The following is a 19,275-nucleotide window of genomic DNA, read 5'->3' as shown; positions in this document are numbered from 1 at the left end:
TTGCTTTTTTTCTCTTCCTTCCCCCCCATCTCAAAAAGTAGCTTATATAAAGAAGCAATTCTGCTATGTAGTATAAAACAATAAAATTTGGGGCATTCTTTTGTTTTAATTTACAAGGGTAAAAACGTAAAGAAACTACTTTAGGACAGCTATTGAATGAAAGTTTGTATTTATTATTTTTTCACTAAATGTACTGCTAAACCTACTTACGGTGTTGGTAAGGTGTAGCTCATTGATAACATGCATGTGCTTCTCTGTTTTAGTGTGTGGGTTTTTTTTTTTGATACACATAAATAGTTAGAACTTAAATAATCTGAATTAAAGTAAATGATGTGGGGAAACATACACACTATGTATTTACAGAATCGAAAAAATGATGAAGCATCTTATGAGAAGATGCTTAAGCTGCGTCGAGATCTGAGTCGTGCAGTAACCATCCTGGAGATGATAAAGAGGAGGGAAAAGAGCAAAAGAGAGTTGCTGCATTTAACACTGGAAATTATGGAAAAGAGGTAATGTTTATTGAAAATTTGCTGCAGCAAGCTTTGGCAAGTACTTTATATTGCGATTCCCACAGATACTTAAAACAGTGAGAGATTTTTAAAATAAGTATTTAGATTAGACTCTTTCACATATACATGATAGCATATTTTCATATATGGCTATGGAGAGCAAAATAAAACATTAGGAAGTTGCTTATTATGGAAAAGTGACCTGTCACATTAATTACATTGTTTTATTACATGTGTACATGTATTCAAATGTATGTATATATCCTATATATTATACAGGAGGAGAGATCATAGTTTCAGGTAAATTCATTTGGAAATTTGTGTTAAACTTAAATGCATAGATTAAGGAAATCCCAACTAATTTTAAGGCCATTTCCAATCATTACCATTCTTCTTTTTCTTCATTGTTGCTGTTCTTTTTTAGCAAACCTTGATCTAATACCCTCTCGAGGAAAACGAATAAGCGTTTCATACAATATAACATGTTATTCTGTGAGTCATCTCCAACTAGTGCTTCTTTTGACATCCTGTTTGTCAGCTGTGCTGAAGGCCAAATGCTCTGTTCCGTCAACTGTCACTTTCCCAATCAACTGGGAATCACATTTGCAAAGTGGAGTTGTTCTTTAGCTTGATACTTAGAATCTGAATAGACTTCTCTAGCTTAAGCATCCATGTTTGAAAACAAATGTTTTGAGTCAGTGTTTTAAAGCTCTAAAACTAAGTTTTTAGTCTGGTTTCGTAGGGAGACAAGTTGAATGTCAGTCTGTCCTTTCTACTAGGGGCACTTTTTTCAAGAACTGACCATTTTCAGTAGAAATAGAGAGGGGAGAAATCTCAAAGGTTTTCCAGTAGCTTTTTCAAGAAAATAAGCTGTTGAATAGAGGAAAGACTCTAATGCCCCCCTCAAAATGGAAAACTGCACTTCAACTCAGCACTTCCCACAGGTCTTGAAATGTTGTGTGTTTCATGGGTCTACTTGTTGTGAAACTATTCCATAACACGAAAGAGGGAGGATTCATGAACAAGGGGCTCTCTCTCACTGTTTAAAACCTTTTGGGTAATAAATGTGTATTTTTTAAATGAACCCCAAGTGAGGGGGGAGGGAAACTCCTGTTCTTTCCTTCTAGTTTCTGCTTCTTTCATTTACATTACTATCTTTTGGAGATGTGTTACAGGCTTTACAGCGTAGTTACCCTTTTATTTATTTGTCAGCATTAGTCATTGCAATGAAGTTTCCAAGTTAATATTCATGATTTCTGGAACAATAGTTTTTGTACTTCTTGCTGTCATCCTGGATGTCCCTTTACCACAAGTTGCAAGTATTAGTCTGTGTTTCTCTGTGTTGCGCAATTTTTTACCAGATATACATTGTAAATATTCCAGCAAATAAATAAATAAATAAAATTTGATTTCAGGTATAATTTGGGTGACTACAGTGGAGAGATCGTGTCTGAGGTCATGGCACAGCGGCAGCCAATTAAACCTACCTATGCTATTCCCATCATTCCTGTGACTAACAGCAGTCCTTTTAAACACCAAGAAGCTATGGAACTGAAAGACTTTAAAGTTAAAGTGAGTAATGTCAGTAACCAGGTGACTAGTTCATGCTGCTACATATGCAAGATACAGCATTTTAGGATGGGAGGAGGGCGGAAGCTGAAACTGGAAATAGACTAGCAGAGCTGCAATTGGAATAAAATGCTTTGTTCTATTGGAGCTATGAGGCTAACAGACAGACTACTGGCATTCCTCAAGACGGAAATAAAGGAAGTATAGACGACTACAGACAAAAGGACATGTGCAATTGTATTCTTATTCTGGGAAATAGGAACATTTTTCTCTAATATTGTCCATAAAGTTAGGATGTCCTGAACAAAACTACCTAGATAGTGGACAAAGGTAGGACTAACAAGGTAAAACCCATACCTTGTTCTAAATTTATGTAGTTATTTTAATCTGGAGGATTGTTTTTTGTTTTGTTTTTTTAAACATGATCCACTGATATTCCCAGCATGCTGTATATCTTTGTCCGGTGTTGTATTTAAGTAAAGTATCAAGTAACCTTACTTGATTTAGAAAGCTGATCAGCACTTTTTTTCCTGCAGGCTTTAATTTTGAGTCATACAAAGCATAGCTACAATGCCAACAACTGAGCTTATTAAATAGGTCAGGTGACACAGGAGAAATGCTGAGGTATAATTTGAATTTTAAACAAAGACTTCTTATTACTGAAGAATGTCCAAAGGCTGTTCTGAGTCTGACAAGGTGGCTTGAATCAGTGAATACTTCCATTGATAGCAGAGCATTGTAATTGAGATCGCTGGAGTGTACTTACCTATTAGTGATGTTGGGTCAATGCAGTGTCTTGCAGCTTGAAAGAAATCTGTTTCTTGGAAACTTGGGAAATGCACTTAAAATTGACTTTGCATAATATGGGGAAGTGTGTTTAATTTTTAGAGGATTTTCTGAGATTCTGGGTATCTTTTGAGAAGTCTAACTTCTATTTTTGCCTTTAAAGCATTGTTTGGTACTTAGTAATTCCCTAACACCAGATAAATGCCTATTGATTTTAAATGTTAGAAAATAAAAAAGGTGCCTCGTGGAAATCATTGTATATATTTTGATCTGCTTCTCCAAAGTAGTACTGTTATATTAACTGTTAGTGTTTTATCTAGCATGGATTGAACAAACAGTGCTTGATTCCACCTTGTCTGTTAAATGTTTCAATTACTGGAAATGAAATACAGATATTCATGAAACAACTGCATGTTTTGCTATCAAGATGGTGGAGAGATGAGTTCACTTTTTAGCTTGCTTACACAGGAGTTTTCTAAAATTCGTGTTTTAATCTAATTTGCTTGTGTGTGTAATTTTACGCTGCCTTTTTTTTTCTTGCAGCAAGATAAACCTGATGTTATTAGACCCAAAAGAAAGTATGAGAAGAAGCCAAAAGTCTTACCTTTGTCTGCTGCTGCTACTCCTCAACAGACAAGTCCTGCTGCACTGCCAGTCTTTAATGCTAAAGATTTGAATCAGTATGATTTTCCTAGCTCAGATGAAGAACCTCTGTCCCAGGTAGGACCTCTAGAGTTCTATGCTGCTCTTGGGGAAAGGATAGAAGTAAAACTTAGGAATTTACTAATACCTTTCCTCATACACTCCCATACCCTCTTTAAAGGTTTTGTCTGGTTCTTCGGAGGCTGAGGAAGAAAATGATCCCGATGGTCCTTTTGCCTTCCGTAGGAAAGCAGGCTGTCAGTACTACGCTGTAAGTAGAATTTCCTTATGTATCATAAGAGAGAGCATCATTGTGGGAAAACATCTTGTGTTTAATTGTTTAAAATTATTTTAAGCCTCATTTAGACCAACCTGGCAACTGGCCATGGAGTAGCCCTAAAGAGGGAAGATTAGGAGATGTGCGTTACAGATACTGCTTAACCACCCTCACTGTACCCCAGAGGTGTATTGGGTTTGCACGAAGACGGGTCGGCCGTGGTGGAAGGTAAGTGCTACATAATTGTTGCTGGTTTTAAAAATAAAATATAAAAAAAAAAAATAATCAGTAAAACATAAAGAGCAAAGTTTAAAAAACCCAAACCCCTCAAAAATGGAGACATCAGAAAGACTGACTTCTTAAATACTTCCATTTGATAGAAGTTTCCTTAGCTGGTTAATGTCCCAATTTTTATTTTGCGGTAGTGGAAGCCACTTTAATACTGTTTTCTTAAACGTTTCTAGGGTTTTTTATTGCTGGCACTCCCAGTTCTGAGGTGAAAATACATCTATGTTTTCAGTTGTGATTGGTGGTTTGTATTTAAATGATTTACATAGTTGTCTTCAAATAGTAGCATTTAAAAATAGCAAAAGTCACATTTTTCAGAAAATGCTTTTCTGAGTTTGGACCATATTTGGTGATTTGCCAGTTGTAGAGGAAAATTTTGGGAGGAATATTTACAAGTGACAATAACTGTTAAATTTCAAGCATTGTCAAAAATATCAAAGAATTAAGGACTGACTTCAGGCATTTTGCTTCTAAGCCTCTTTATCAAAAACAATTTATAAATTGTTCATTGTATAAGTGCTATTTCTTAAATATTGTATGATGTCTTTAAGAAAATGGTACATTGGTGTTAAATTTTATTTTAAAACAAATGTAAGAACATGATTTGGCTTTCAGATTAATGCTTAGCACTTCTTAACATATTAGCAAGTCAGATTGGCATATCAGCAAAATCAGAATGGGAGCTGAAGGCTCTTACTGGGATTTTGCAAGGGGCTTTGGAAGTTAATGTGTGACATCCGCACTGCATTGGGATGGTTGTAGGTATATTCAGTATATATGGGAGTAAGGCTTTTGAACTGAAGTTACTTTAGGAGGGCATTTGAATCGCTTTTTAGTTACTTAAGCAATTTTATTTTATTCTCTAGGTTCTTTTTCTTTGCATTGTGGAACTCTTATCTTCCAGCCTGATGATTTAAAAAAAAAAAATTATATATGTTGTTGCAGTGTCTTAATATATACATGACGATGTATATCAGCTGTTCAAACAGTAAGAGCTAGAATGTACATGTGAAGAGAAACCTAAATATACCACTTGTTGTAAAATAATATATAGTCATGTGTTGTGTCTGTTTGGGGGGGTGTTGCTTGTTCTAGGACAGTTTTGTGTAGTTTCTTCTATCCGTTTCTCGTCCCCAAGCACACATGGCAAATGGGTGACTTTCTTGGTATTTTCTTGCCACTGTATAATTCTACATTGTTTTTTCTGTTTTTAGGGTGCTGCTAGACAGAGCGCATTCGGACTACGATAATACATTTCATCAGCTGGATTTGGAAATGTTTTCCTCATCACAACACTCCTCAATCAGTCAATTTGCCAATACCTCAGAAACAAATACCTCGGACAAATCTTTCTCGAAAGACCTCAGTCAGATACTAGTCAATATCAAATCATGTCGATGGCGGCATTTTAGGCCTCGGACACCATCCCTACATGACAGTGACAATGATGAACTCTCCTGTAGGAAATTATACAGGGGTATAAATCGAACAGGCACAGCACAACCCGGGACCCAGACATGCAGTACCTCTATACAAAGTAAAAGTAGCAGTGGTTCAGCGCATTTTGGTATGTTTATTTTGACAAACTTGCTTCTAGAAATTTTAAACTTGGCTCAGAAAATCCAGAGTATCATTAGATCATCTATACTCTACATCATGGTCTATTTTGATGGTAACAGCCCATCTTCACTTTTATCTCTTTGCTACATAGAATGTTTATTTGTATTTATTGCTAGCAGTAGTGTACTGCATCTCAAATTTATGCAAATGCTACCTTGGTATGCAATTACGATTTTAGAAATATGAAGGTTTAGAAACCAGTATTGTGTAGGGTTTAAGCTGACTCTGAAGATCTGGATTTTTAAAATTAAAAATACATTGATTGAAATGTTGATACAAATATTACGTTCCAGATTTTTTCTAGTACAAGGTGTGGTGGTGGTGGGAAATGTTTAAGTAAAATGTTTGCATTTAAAATCCCAGCATGTTATAAATTCTTATTTGAACTTACATGAAATTAAATGCCATTTCCCATCCAAAAAATACCCAGCCCACCCCCACTGATGCATCTGCTCATGCTTAGCAAAACTCTTGGACTAATCACCTCTACATCTTGTCAGCAAGTGGCAGATTACGTCTTCTAGAACCTGAATTACAGAATTGAGGACCTGACTCTAAGAAAACTTGATGTGGTGTTAATTGTTTTATAATTGGAGTACTAGTGGTGTTAATTGTTTTATAATTGGAGTACTATTGGATAGCATCACTGTTTATATTGGGTTCTTCACACTGGAAGATTGGTATTTACATAGTTAGAATGTAACTTAAATAACTCTTGAATTTTGTTCAGTCAGTACATTAAATGTCATCTTTTTATAGAAAGTAAAGTGATGTAGTTTTTTACAAAGAAATAACTTTAAAAGTTTACCACCATTTTGTAAGGAATCTCTAGAATCATGTTTTCCTTGCCATTTTGAATTACGGCTTTGGAAATAAATTAGAAAACCTGGATAATGTAGGAGTGGGGTGGGGAGAGATGAATGTACCTAATAAACTCCCTAACCGCTGGGATGTTTTGGAGATTTGCTCAAAGAGTGTTACCCTGGTATCAGATGACTTCAGTTGCCCTGTTTTCCAGTATACTTTGTACCTTTCCTTTCTGCACCACCTGTTTTTGGGGTTTTGTTTTGTTTTTTTTTTTTTTCCCCTAAAAGTTCTTCCTCCTTGCATTTTTAGACTTAGTGGGCAGCTTTGTTCTGCTGCTTTATTTCATGCTTCCTCTCTGTGCTGTCCTGGTATAGGTCCTTGCCCCTATCTCCCATTCTTCTCTCTTTCATGACTCTTCTTGCTGGAAATGTATTAGGGCTAAAACTGACGGTTCTTCTGGTTTGTGATCTAAGTACAGCTTTTGGTGTTCAAATTCTGCCCCTCCAATGTTTCAAATCAGTAAACCAAGTCCAGAACTGAATGAGAGCATCCTCTGTCTAGTGGCCAGTCTGAACTATGATAAAATGATAGTCAAGTAGTGTGAAAACAAAAGTGATGTGTGAATGAATAGATTGTAAATACACTATAAAGTATTAATGGGCAATACATTACATCTGAAAATCAAATAGACTTGAAAAATTGGCTGATTGTGTTTAAAGCATATGTCTTTGTGTGTGTGTGTGTATATAAATAAACACACACACTCTCCCCCACCCCTGAATCTTTTTTCCTTAAATAGATGATTAAATTATTTATCTACATCATTTAGGAATTAAATGCAATTGTTGTTTATGGTGATGTGTTCTGTACAAGATTTTAATTGTGTGGTTGTGTTTTGAAGCCTGTGGGAAAGTAATACATACGTATAAGTACCTAGCATATTACATTCATTTGTGCTTGGAATTCTATGCAGATGGTTTATCATCTGTGTAAAATATTTGTTAGTATTCTGAGTTTTTCCAAATTTTAAATGTTGTGGAGTTTAAATTCATATTTTTGTTAGGATTTGATACAGGAATGAAATACTCAATAAAAAAAAAAAACCTATGAATTCATAGATATACTTTAAATTAGTTACCACAGTCTTTGGATAGTCACTTGTTATTAACATAACCAGGTAAATCTTACCCGTATAATTATTTATAATCTTAATTGGGATTCTTGTAGCATTGGAGGTGTATATGAGTTTGTGTATATGTGGTACAATGATGATTGTCTGTTTAGGTGTAGGTGTTTGAAAGGAGCATACGGTCTAGTTCATCTTGGTGCCGTTCTGTTTTCTATTGTTCTTGTTTCAGTTTCTTAAAGAATTCTTTAAGATACATTGTCTACACAGATTACAAGTGTGTTTGTATGTCTCATATGTGTGAGTTTGACTTCTTCAAAGGAATGTGTCAGTTGGGACTGCAGCTGCTGAGTTGTGTCCTCTTACTTTCCGTAGCAAATACTGTAAAGAACATCAGGTATCTAACATCTGTACTAAAGGTTTTCTAATAGTCACTACTGCAGATTTACAATGCTGTAGAGTGTCCCTCTTCCTTTTTCTTAGCTGTCTTTAAAGCTGGGAGTTTGTTGTGGATGTGGATTTTTTAGGTTTGTTTCTCTTTGCCTTTTAGGTTTTTGAAGTGGCAGTAGGTCTTTTTACCAGAAAACACTTATTAATGCATCTCTATCTTTAAAAATCCTTTTATCCTTTTGCTGCTACTGTGAGTTGTGGTTAAACCATATTTCTTACCTTTAAGAAGAAGCTCACACTGAGATTCTGTAGTGGCCAGCAGAGGTGGTCGTGTTGCTGTGTTTATTGTTCATCATCACATGATAAGTTTTGTCTGTTCCCATATTAAAGAAGTTTAGAGAAGTCTTGAGCTTTTTCCACCTCAAATGATCCAGACAACATGCTGCTGACATGGAAAAATTGCTGTGGAAAACCTTGCTTTTCAAGTCTGTTATACATGGCCAGCACAGGCATGAAGCTGAGATGGTATCTCAGATCTTCTGTTAATCAGAGGACATGTTACAAAAGTTGTGTTGTCACATACCATTCTCTGGCTACAGGAAGCATTGTTTTTCATCTTGAAGATTGGAGAGAGGTTTCTCCAAAGAGCCAGGCATTTTATAAACATTTTGAAGTGTCCTTGACCGTGAAGAAATGCGAATTATTCTGGTCCTGGCTTTCAGAGTGCTCAGCATAAAAGATCTGTGGAAGATGAAGTTGTTGCATTGAGATTTTCTGTGTCAACTGAGAAGGGACGTCTTAACAAACAAACAAAAAAACCCCTTACAAGTTCCTTGAAAACAGGGCTTTTACTGGACTTGTCATGTGCTGAAGGATAGACTTCGGCAGCAGGATCAAGTGACCAAGAAAAGTAGCATCATTTTTGAAGAGGGTGGTTCCTTTTCATCTTACTGAAGAATTACGGAAAAGCATCCTTTGCCCTCTTGCAAAAAGAGCTGATTCAAGGATCTGCAGGCATATGCTATACAGAACACCACTAAAAAGCAGGCAAGAGTGTAAAAGCTTGATTCTTGTGGAGGAGTAACTTGTTCAGTGGGGAAGCTATTCACTCTGAACAAAGTGCAACAAAATTACTTCAAGAAAAGGAGCCTGTATTGCTGACAATTTCATCAAGTTTCTGAATCATAATCTTCAGAGATGGAGCTTGTGTCTTAACTCTGGAGTGTACCATAGGCATGAATATTCATCTGAAGTATTTGTGTCCCAGAAATTTAGTCTTCCTTGTTAGATTAATTGATTGATTTAGTTCTGCCAGGCAAATGGTAGTCTTCGAACTACATCAGATTGTAGAGAGACTGTGCTTTCTGCTGGAGACTTGCTGTTAAATTTTACATGCATATTTTCAGATGCTTGCATCTAGTAGTCAAAAGTTTGAGACATTTAAAACTGCACAGCATGTATAATTCTGTTGCAACCTTGTATTTAGAAGGCAGACCAGAGATACCAGTCTTTTGAGCACTGGTTCCCGGGCTCCACAGTAAGACCAGGCAACTATCTTGCATTCTGTTTTTTTCTGCCTTCTTCATCCAGAAGCTAGATTGCTTTGAAAAGAAAGTCTGCAAGCTGTCAAGACTACAGAGGCCAGCAGTTAACTAGAATCTACTCACTAAATTTGTAATTCTTTCTTTGAGAAGATGTTTAAATATTCTAGCAGAAGCCTTACTGAAAATTCTTAAAGAGTTATGATGATTGGGATTGTAGACCTTACTATATATGAAAAACCGCAGGCATCCAGAATATAGTTAAAGAATCCAGAGTAGCTTACCTTGCATTTTCTTGTAAACTAGAGATTTAGATGATGTGCTGCAAGTTGTGCTTTGCTATTCAATAACTACTTCTGTGGGATTTCCATAGAAATAACGTTTTTCCCAGTAAACTTGAATACTTTTTTTGCATCTCTTAATCTGCTTTTTAAAAGCAAGTTTGTACACTTGGGGGTCTAGCAGGATGGTGAACTATGCTTCCATTTCCCAAATGTGTGTTTAGCATTTCCATGTCCAAATTTGTAATGTTGGTTGATGGATCTATACTATTTTTTCGTGTTCTCATTAAGGATACCTGACGCCCATCTTCTTTACTGAAAGAGTGGTCAGGCCTTGGAACAGGCTGCCCAGGGAAGTAGTGGAGTCACCATCCCTGGAAGTATTTAAAAGACGTGTAGATGAGGCCCTTAGGGACATGGTTTAGTGGATATAGTGTGTTGGGTTGACGGTTGGACACGATGATCTTAGAATCATACAGGTTGGAAAAGACCTCTATGATTCTATGATTCTTTCCTGGAAAGAAGCAGGAGGAAGCTCCTCAATCCTTGTGGCAGTTCCTCCCACCAGAATAGAAGGACTTGTCCTACGTTTCCAATGCTTTCATGCCATCACTGGCTGTGTTTAGATCTTTTTATTTAACCCTTGTATCTGTAACAGTCTCAACGCCGCTCTCTGTTTTACTCTTTTCCCTTTTCCAAATGCTTGTTTTCACATTGCAGGATAAACTTAGTCATGAAAAATACTGACATTTATAATGGCCATTTTCAGTTATCATTGGAACTTAACAGTCTTCGTCCATCTGTGGCTGAGATGTTGAGATCCTAGTTGAAGAAGCAGTGGCCTTGGGAGTAACAGAGGTTATAGCCCACCCTAGGCTTAGTGGAAGGAGGAAATCTTAAAAGGAAAAGCCTCTTTAGTTTGGGAAATGTGACTGGGGATGGGGGAAGAGTCAACACTTCCTAAAACATCTGAGCACTTCTGGAGACTTTGTAGTTACACTAGATTTTCTCATTCAGCTTCAACCCAGTTGGGGTAATACTTTGCTCCAAAGTGCTGGATCTTTGGGCTTGTGTAAACTGTTACACTTTGTCTGCATCCCATGCAAGGATGGTCATGTTTATAACTGCAGAGTAAACTGTGTGTACCCCACCTGGCCTGTGATACTTCAGTGGAAACTCATATTAAGAATGATGGGCAGACAAATATAAACGCATAGCAAGGGTTCCTAGCTTTCATTCAATGGCTAGTAAAAATCCTCATTAATTACTTTCTGTCTGTTTTTCTTCCACTACCAAGTAGGGAGTGCATATATAGATCTCATGTGGTTTATAATTTCTAAGTCTAGAGTTCTGATGTTAGGAATTTCACATTTAAGTTCTGTTGGGCTGAAATATAAGGCTGTTTTAGTAATAATCAAGGGCATAATGATTCATGTTCTCATAGTACCTAATAATGCCATGTTTAAGTAAAATCAATCTTGAACTTCTTTTCAGAAAGTGAAACATCTTTGGGCCTGGTGCATCAAATACTAAATCACACTGATGGCTCTAAGTCTCTCCAATCTTCCGAATCCACTGGTGAGAACTTGCTATACAGTAGAAAATCTTTAACCAGGCAATGTAAGCCAGATAACATCTCTTTATAAGATAGAGATAACAAATGTGATGTTCTGGATTACTTAGTATTGTGAATGATGTTTGCTTTGCATGCACTTTGGCATTAGTAACCGCTAATTGTTCTCATATACAGCAGGGATGTGATGCTCTCATTTATTTCCCTTAAGAAAATATTGTTAACATGATATATCACCTTTCCACATGTTTTAGCAGTTCTGTAGTTGATGGGCTTTCTTAATTGGAAGCTTTAGATATGTGATCTTTCTTCTGTTACCTGATCAAAACTGCCATCACCTCAGCTGGAAGGATCAGGGAATCCAGCACTCTGAATGGATTTTTAGAGAGGTTCTTTGAACCCAATATAATCTTAATGCTTCAGTTTTCCTCCTGAAATAACATTTCTGCTTGTGAGAACAGATACTTAAGTTGATATTATGAAGCAACTGCTTTTTTAAGTTACTCTAATTTAAGTATCTAATTCTTTAGATGTTTAACAGGACTGAAGCATTAGCTGAAAGGTTTAATTAAACTGTTTGGGTTTTTTTTTTACACTTTATTGAAAAAGAATATGCTTACCTGGATAGGTCATTGCTCAGCTTCTGTCACAAATCTAGTGAGCATCTTCCATTCAGGAAATCAAAAGGAATGCTATTAGAGGGACCAGGAGTTTACACGTGCATTTTCTGCTTTCCAGGATATGCTTCCTGGTTTTTAGGAAACTGGTTCTTGTGGTCAGTTTTTTTATAAGTCTGTATTTTTCTACTTCAGGGAAGCAGCCTAACAACTAGTGAGTCATCTCACAGTAAAACTTGCAGCAGTACTTGTGGCTGTTTACCATACAAAGACCAATCTGTTCATACAGATTCCACAGCTACTCCCTGTACTCAGTGATTTCAGCCACTTTTGCATTTCAGAGAAGCTAAACGTAACCTACAGCATTGTAAGGCTAGTACACGTTAAATGCTGTGGTAAAACTAGTCAGCACTGTAAAAATAGTTTTATATTGCAGTATAAAACTGCTGAGAGCTATGGATCTTTGAGAAGTTAAGTGACAGCATCACTGTTACTCTGTGCTCCAGAAAACAACACCTGTTGAGTATCAGTGTCCCACAGAATTTGGCAGATATGTAAACAGAATCATCCAGTTGAAAGATATTATTCAATGGCTTAATTTGAGAAAAAAATTGATATGTAATTATCCCAAAGATTACAAACATCTTGCTTATAGTTATGTAAATGATTGTAGGAAAACATATTCATAGTGTAGTGTGGTGTTAAAAAAATTGAGTTATTGCACAAGATTTGTGGCTGTTGCTAAGGAGATACTAAGCAGTCATTTATCCTGTCAATCAGTCTCAGTCATGTACAATGTTTCTTTCCTTGTATTCATAGCTGTAAACTCCTGAAGCTTTTTCTTCTACCTTCCATTCCTTTTTGCAGTCTGTAAGCCAGAAAACATTTCTCTTACTTGCTGCCAAAGTATAGCACTAATACAGTTGCAGAATAGGTGTGTGCATTGTCCCAAGCTCTTAAATGAAGAGGATAACAGCGTAACATGATGTGCTGACTTAAAATCCTGAAGGTTGTCTCAACTGAAATGTTATCAGTTGATCGGAATTCTACCAGAAACAATTCAGAAGCATACCGAGTTTTAATTGTTCCAATTCAAAACAGTATGCTGCAAACAAACAAGTAAGAAGTATTCATGTAGCCTAGTCTCTCAGTAAAACTCGAGCTACCGATCTTCTGACCAACCATCTTGAGATGTGGATAACTCCAGGTAGGGTTGTGCCTTAAAGGTTCCTAATGTTTAAGGTTAGGAAAGGAGTTGGGTTAGGTTAACTTAAGGAGTCAGGTGACTTGCATAAATTACTGGAAGTGTCTTGGAAAGTATGTAGAAGTTTTGGGGGAAGGTACAGTTGTTAGCTATGAAAGACAGTGGAGATACTCTGAAATTATAAAGTTCTTATTTATAGTGTACCGGTAGTGGTGGTTGAGATATTCCCACCTCCACCCCTCACTGGCTTCTGTGTAGTGGATGTTCTGTCACTGTCCAATTCAGTAAATTCTGTAGTATTATATAGTCATTACTTTATGATGGAACCATGACCACTGTGGCCCTAGCATGCTGTTTGAGAAGAGTCTATAAACACTGCACTCCTGTCTAGTGCTGCTGAAGCAAGAATCTGTTTTAAATCTCCTGTGTCGTTTTTAACAATTGAATGTTATGTTTTGTCCCTTTTTTTAACTTGAAGCTGTTGTTCAGTTGTCTGTTGCTTTACTAATTTTTTTAAAGCCTTGAACGTCTCAAATAATATCAGGAATATGTAACTTTGTGTAGCTTTGTGTAGCAATACTCCTCTGAGTTACCAGAAACGTGGTTGCTGATTTAAGTGTACAGAAAAGATCTGGGCTTGCTGCTTCCCTGCTGTTTTTTTCCAGGCAGATAAAGACCAGTGTATGACACAAAAGAAAATGACATTCATTTTTGCTACTTCTACATTTACCATTTTTCTCTGACACAGATGAAAGATTTTCAGCTGTGCCCTTTCTCTTCTTTAGAATAAAAATTAGAAGAGGTAATAAAATTTCTGGAAGAAAGTTCTTGGGGACGCTTTTAGTGTTTTTCTAGAGAAAGTGATGTTAACAAGCTACTAAGTTTGGCACTTGTGCAATTGCATCTGTGCTAGCTTTGCAGGCAAGAAAAAATATTCTCTGCAAGCCATATAATTAACCCATTAATAGCGGCTACATTTTTATGGTCTGCAATGCATTCTACTTGAATTGCTTTTTTAAAAAAGCTAGTTGAATTTAGACTAGCTCTTTGAGAAGTTAAGGACTGTGCCCGCAGATGTAGCGGCACAGTGAGTCAGTACACCCGTGATTTCCCCAGAAGGCCTTCCCCAATTCCGGTCACAGTTATGTGTCACAGCAAAGGAGTATGTAAGGTTAAATAGGTGGAAGTACTTTCATGTAAAGTACATACAAACATTTTTTGTGCACGGGAATGATAGTTTTCAAAAGCAACTTATATCTCACAATCAATAGGCTTATTTTTTTTCAACTGAAGTGTAATATAGATTCTACTCGGAGAGAAGGAGGGGAAGAAACCTAGTGACAGTGTTAGTGAGCAAAATACATGGTGACTTTTAACAGGAGAGGAATAAAGTACACTATCCTAGTTTGCAGGTCTTCAAAAGAAATAGTGATTAATTTTGGTTTGGATAGTTCTCAGTAGTAGTAATGTTTTCAATAAAACCATCAATGTTTATTGTAGAGAGGGAAGAGCTAGCTTCTACAATTACGATCTGTAACTTCTTCTGGTATGTGAGCGTATCTGGATATGCTGTGGCATGGAAAAGGAATACCAATCAGATTATCTTAGGAGGCTGTAGCTTGCAGCAGTCCTTTATGGGCAGTGTTGTGCTTCTAAACTGGATGCAACTGATTAATTCAGAATCTCACAGTAAATCTCTGATTGTGCTGTAAATAGTATTTTGAAATGTCTAGTAGGCTTTTACCTTTAATAAGGTAAAGCAGCAAAAATGTCGCTGAATGTTTTAACCTAAATTGAAAAACCTGAAATAAATAGTTCTTGAGTGTATTTTCAGATATGACAGGTAAATAGCCATTTCCATTGCATTTTCAAGGCAGTATTTGTAAGTGTGTTTGGATATTTGAGCAGAAGTAAGAGAAGCAGTTTGAATATGGATGAGGGTGGTGGTCATAGTGGGGTTCTTCCGTCACTTACTTAACTTTGACAGCTGTATAACTGTTTCCATAGTGGTGGGAAACTTAGAGCTGCAAGGGTGACAGACTACTTAAAAAATATACTGATGCACAATTTGAAAAATACAGTTCTTCTAAATGTCTCTTCCAGAAAGAAGGGGAACCACTTAAAGACTGTCCTAAATAATGGCTATCCTATCCTAACAGCTTGTCTCAATGAATTTTTATTTCCTGTTTTTCCAAAAGAAAACAATATTTTGGAGTTGGTGAAACCAACATAGGTGACTGTGCTTACTACAATTCTATCTTGTAGCTAAAATCTAAAATATACTTAAGGCTTGAAAACTGCAACTAACTATTAATAAATTTTATTTACTCAAATGGACAAAAGTGAGATGATTATGACGGTGGAAATTTTAATCTTAATTCAGTCAAATTTGGTGGTATAACATATTCTTTTTTGCCCATTTTCCTCTTTGTCAGTCTGTGAGTTGTCTTTATTTACATCACTTATGCAACCTGTTCCTAAGCAATATATTTACAGTGTCATACTGTAGAACAAAATACCTTACTAATACATGGAACCTTCAATATCATTGGCACTATGTTGGCTAAACCATACGGATTCTAAATTTTTGGGTTTTTAAATAAGTCACTACTAACTGATTAATATAAATGAAGTATCTGTCAGTACCAGAACAGTACATCCATTTTTCTCCCTGTGCTACTCAGCTTTCTACGTGCTAATCTTTGTGTGCTAAAGCTTTCTTGCTCTAACTTCCGTGTTTGATGAGAGTTTAAAAAAAAATCTAAAGGGCTTTCAGTTTATATAAAGTAGAATTAGAATTTAAACAGCCAACTGCTGAATATGTGGTCTATGAATTCTAGTTTGGTGTTGGTTGTTTTTTTTTTTAGTAAGGACATTTATGAATGGTGTTACTACTAAGCTATTCCCCTAGGAATAACTTTAAAACATTGAAGAAATGAAGCACGTTGGAATGAGGTTTAACTATACAAGTATTGGGAAGTAATTTTTCACTTATGGCAATATAAACAAGTGCTACATCCCTACTTGCTGAAGAATGTTACTTAAAAAAAAATTAGTAACTTGAATGTAACAGCTGAATAAAAATTTATAACTTCAAGTGCTCAGATAGCAAAATGCTGGTAATAGTATAGTGCTGTTTCCAGTACATAGTAGAGGGATTTGGAACAATGTTTGTTTGGAAAAATGCATGCTAAACAGTGTTTGCTCTCTTTGTTTCCAAATATTAATTCTTATTTTGGTTAGCCACTTTTATTGACTTGTTATTCAAGTTTATACATAAGGTACAATTGCTCTTCAGAATCCTGTTGTATCCAGAAGCAGGAGATGATTATAGTTTTGATAGAAACAGATTGTCTTCAGGCAAGCAAACCTGAAGGAGTAGATTAACAAAAAAAAATTTTAAAAATTGCAATTTGTGAACAGGATTCAAGTGTGGTGGTGATTTGTTGCCCAACAGTAGTGAACTTCCCCAAAAGTGCGACTTCCATTGCATTCTAGAAGTATGAATACTATTTACAGCACTTATTTTGGGAAGTTGAAGGAAAAATCTGAAAGGTGTATCCTAGACTGAATTTACAAGGAGATTCACATTCCAGCCTTGATTCAGTTTTAAATTGAAAACTGAGACTTCCTTTCATTTTGGAAATGTAAATTAAAAAAAAAAACCCACACTAACATTTTACAAAGTTAATCAATGAACTAATGACTCCCCAGTCCTGCACCATTGGGCATCCCCTTGTGAATCTGTACGAATACTGCGGGTTTTTAATCAATTTTATACTTGTGGGCTAGCTGCATAAAATTCTAGTTGACTTGTGATGCACTGACTGCTGGGTCACCTTTCACAGATTTTAGAGAGAAGGATGTAGTTCTGTCAGATTCTATACTGATGGAGTTGCTTGTATATGTGTGATTAAAAACAACAAAAATACTGTACTATGATAGCCTGCACAGTTGTAAGCATGCCCAATTTAATGTTTTCAATTAAACATAAATCTTAATCGTAGGTACTCGCTACCTTCAAAATGCTATCTGTGAGGGCTGAAAGCATGCAGTTCCCAAGTTTTGCTTATAAACCTACATTACTAATAATGGTGTAGTTTCACAAAGTGAAAACAGTGATGCCATTTCTTCCTGTACTTTCTTTTTAATCAGTTGTTAGAGAGTTTTTGATGGTTTTGATTGTGTTTTGGTTCCTTCCCTCCCCCCCTCCCTTTTTGGTATCTTGAGCTAAATGCAGCAGAGCAATTAAAGCCTATATACTAAAAAACAGCTTAAAAGGGAAGACTTTATTTGAACAAAAATTTCTAGGAGGATGATAGCCTTTTTGCCATAAAGGTGCATTTAAGGCTCTTAAGAACTTGCTGTGGTGGGGTTTTTTTTGGGGGAGCGGGGTTTAGGATTATAAAATAGATGTGTTTATATACACAACACCTACATATTTTGATGTAGTATTTTCTCGTTTTATATTTTGTTCAGCATTTACAGCCGAACAATACCAGCAACATCAACAGCAACTGGCACTAATGCAGAAACAGCAGCTTGCACAAATTCATCAACAGCAAGCAAATAGTAATTCCTCTGCCAACACATCACAGGTGAGGGATTTGTCTGTGCTATGATTTATCCCTCATTGTTTCCCACCAGGGTTCATCTCTAATTGTCAACTGTTGCCATAGAACCTTGAAACTAACCAACAGGAAAGTGGCTTTCGCCTGAATCTACATCATAGCCATTCTGTAAAGTGTTTAGAAGGGACACTGCAGGTGAGTGTGGCAGGCATTGCCTCTGCTCCCTCTTAACAAAAAAAAGATGGGTCAGTCAATTAATGAAATTTTCAAAGCCTTAGAATGAATTGCAAAGATCTCCAGCCATGTCATTATCCTCTTGATAGTGGGGGATTTTTAGAGCAGGATTTTTAATTAATAACTAAAGCTAACTCCTAAATATGTCCTTCATACAGCTGTGCCAGTGTCTAATATTCATAAATGTGTAGTATTTACAGTGGTGATGGACACATAAAAAGATTCAGAAGTTGCTAGCAATCTGAACCTCTGAGTCTCTGAATTGGGTTTGGAATTTCATGAAAACAAGTTGACCTGTGAAACAATGTTGTTCCATAGAACTTTGGAAATAAGTTTCTTTGTATTTTAAATGGTTGTGGGGATTTTCTTCTCCATTGTTATAATGGAGCTAAAAGTGCATGGAAAGAAATCATAGTTCAGATTCTAACTAGTTGTACCAAATGGTGACAGTTTAGTCTGAGAGAGTGACTGGGCCACAGTTCTGATTTACGTGTTTTGATTTGTGTTTTACTAGTTTGTGTGTAGCTTTAAAATGGGGACAGTACAGACTTTTGGAAGCCTCAATCACATATATTTGCCACCATTGTTCTTTTTAGGGTTTTGTTTCCAAGACACTGGATTCTGTTAGTGCTCAATTTGCTGCTTCAGCTTTGGTTACATCAGAACAACTGATGGGATTCAAAATGAAGGATGATGTGGTGCTTGGAATTGGGGTGAATGGCATTCTTCAAGCCTCAGGTATGCAGCTCTTCGACAGAATTCGATTGCATCTTGATTTTTACAGTGGAGATATGTCTGTCTGGAATTGAGTATTTTCTGGAAAATGAGCTTACTGTTTTGTTTTTCTTTTGCAGGAGTGTACAAGGGCTTACACCTCAGTAGTACTACACCTACAGCACTTGTCCATACAAGTTCATCATCAACAGCAGGTTCAGCCTTGTTACAGCCTTCAAATATAACGCAGACTTCAAGTTCCCACAGTGCACTGAGTCACCAAGTAACTGCTGCCAATTCTGCAACAACTCAGGTTCTGATTGGGAACAACATTCGATTAACTGTACCCTCATCAGTTGCCACTGTAAACTCTATTACCACACTCAATGCACGACATATACCTAGGACTTTAAGTGCTGTTCCATCATCTGCCTTAAAGCTGGCTGCAGCAACAAATTGTCAGGTGCCCAAGGTTCCAGCTTCATCCTCTGTGGATGCAGTACCAAGGTAGGTTTTTTATATC

At 36.5% G+C, this 19,275-nt stretch overlaps 1 protein-coding gene across 11 annotated transcripts in view; it reads left to right on the top strand.

Moving 5' to 3' along the window:
• EPC1 (enhancer of polycomb 1) overlaps positions 1 to 19,275 on the top strand; it is a 69,015-nt gene that overhangs the window by 47,473 nt on the left and 2,267 nt on the right. For 2 of the 11 annotated variants that reach the window (XM_075144042.1, XM_075144036.1), the window contains 11 exons: positions 364 to 512; positions 1,928 to 2,084; positions 3,411 to 3,587; positions 3,691 to 3,780; positions 3,866 to 4,014; positions 5,289 to 5,641; positions 11,334 to 11,459; positions 17,713 to 17,831; positions 17,913 to 17,999; positions 18,635 to 18,776; positions 18,893 to 19,259. In XM_075144042.1, coding sequence (XP_075000143.1) covers positions 364 to 512; positions 1,928 to 2,084; positions 3,411 to 3,587; positions 3,691 to 3,780; positions 3,866 to 4,014; positions 5,289 to 5,641; positions 11,334 to 11,459; positions 17,713 to 17,831; positions 17,913 to 17,999; positions 18,635 to 18,776; positions 18,893 to 19,259 — 1,916 coding nt within the window. Of the gene's footprint in view, positions 1 to 363; positions 513 to 1,927; positions 2,085 to 3,410; positions 3,588 to 3,690; positions 3,781 to 3,865; positions 4,015 to 5,288; positions 5,642 to 11,333; positions 11,460 to 17,712; positions 17,832 to 17,880; positions 18,000 to 18,634; positions 18,777 to 18,892; positions 19,260 to 19,275 lie in introns of those variants that run through there. The other 9 variants (XM_075144044.1, XM_075144037.1, XM_075144039.1 and 6 more) reach the window with 8 other exon arrangements.

This window comes from Calonectris borealis, chromosome 2, assembly GCF_964195595.1.
Source record: "Calonectris borealis chromosome 2, bCalBor7.hap1.2, whole genome shotgun sequence".
In the NCBI taxonomy this organism is placed as follows: domain Eukaryota; kingdom Metazoa; phylum Chordata; class Aves; order Procellariiformes; family Procellariidae; genus Calonectris; species Calonectris borealis.
This window is presented reverse-complemented; position numbering and strand designations above follow the sequence as displayed.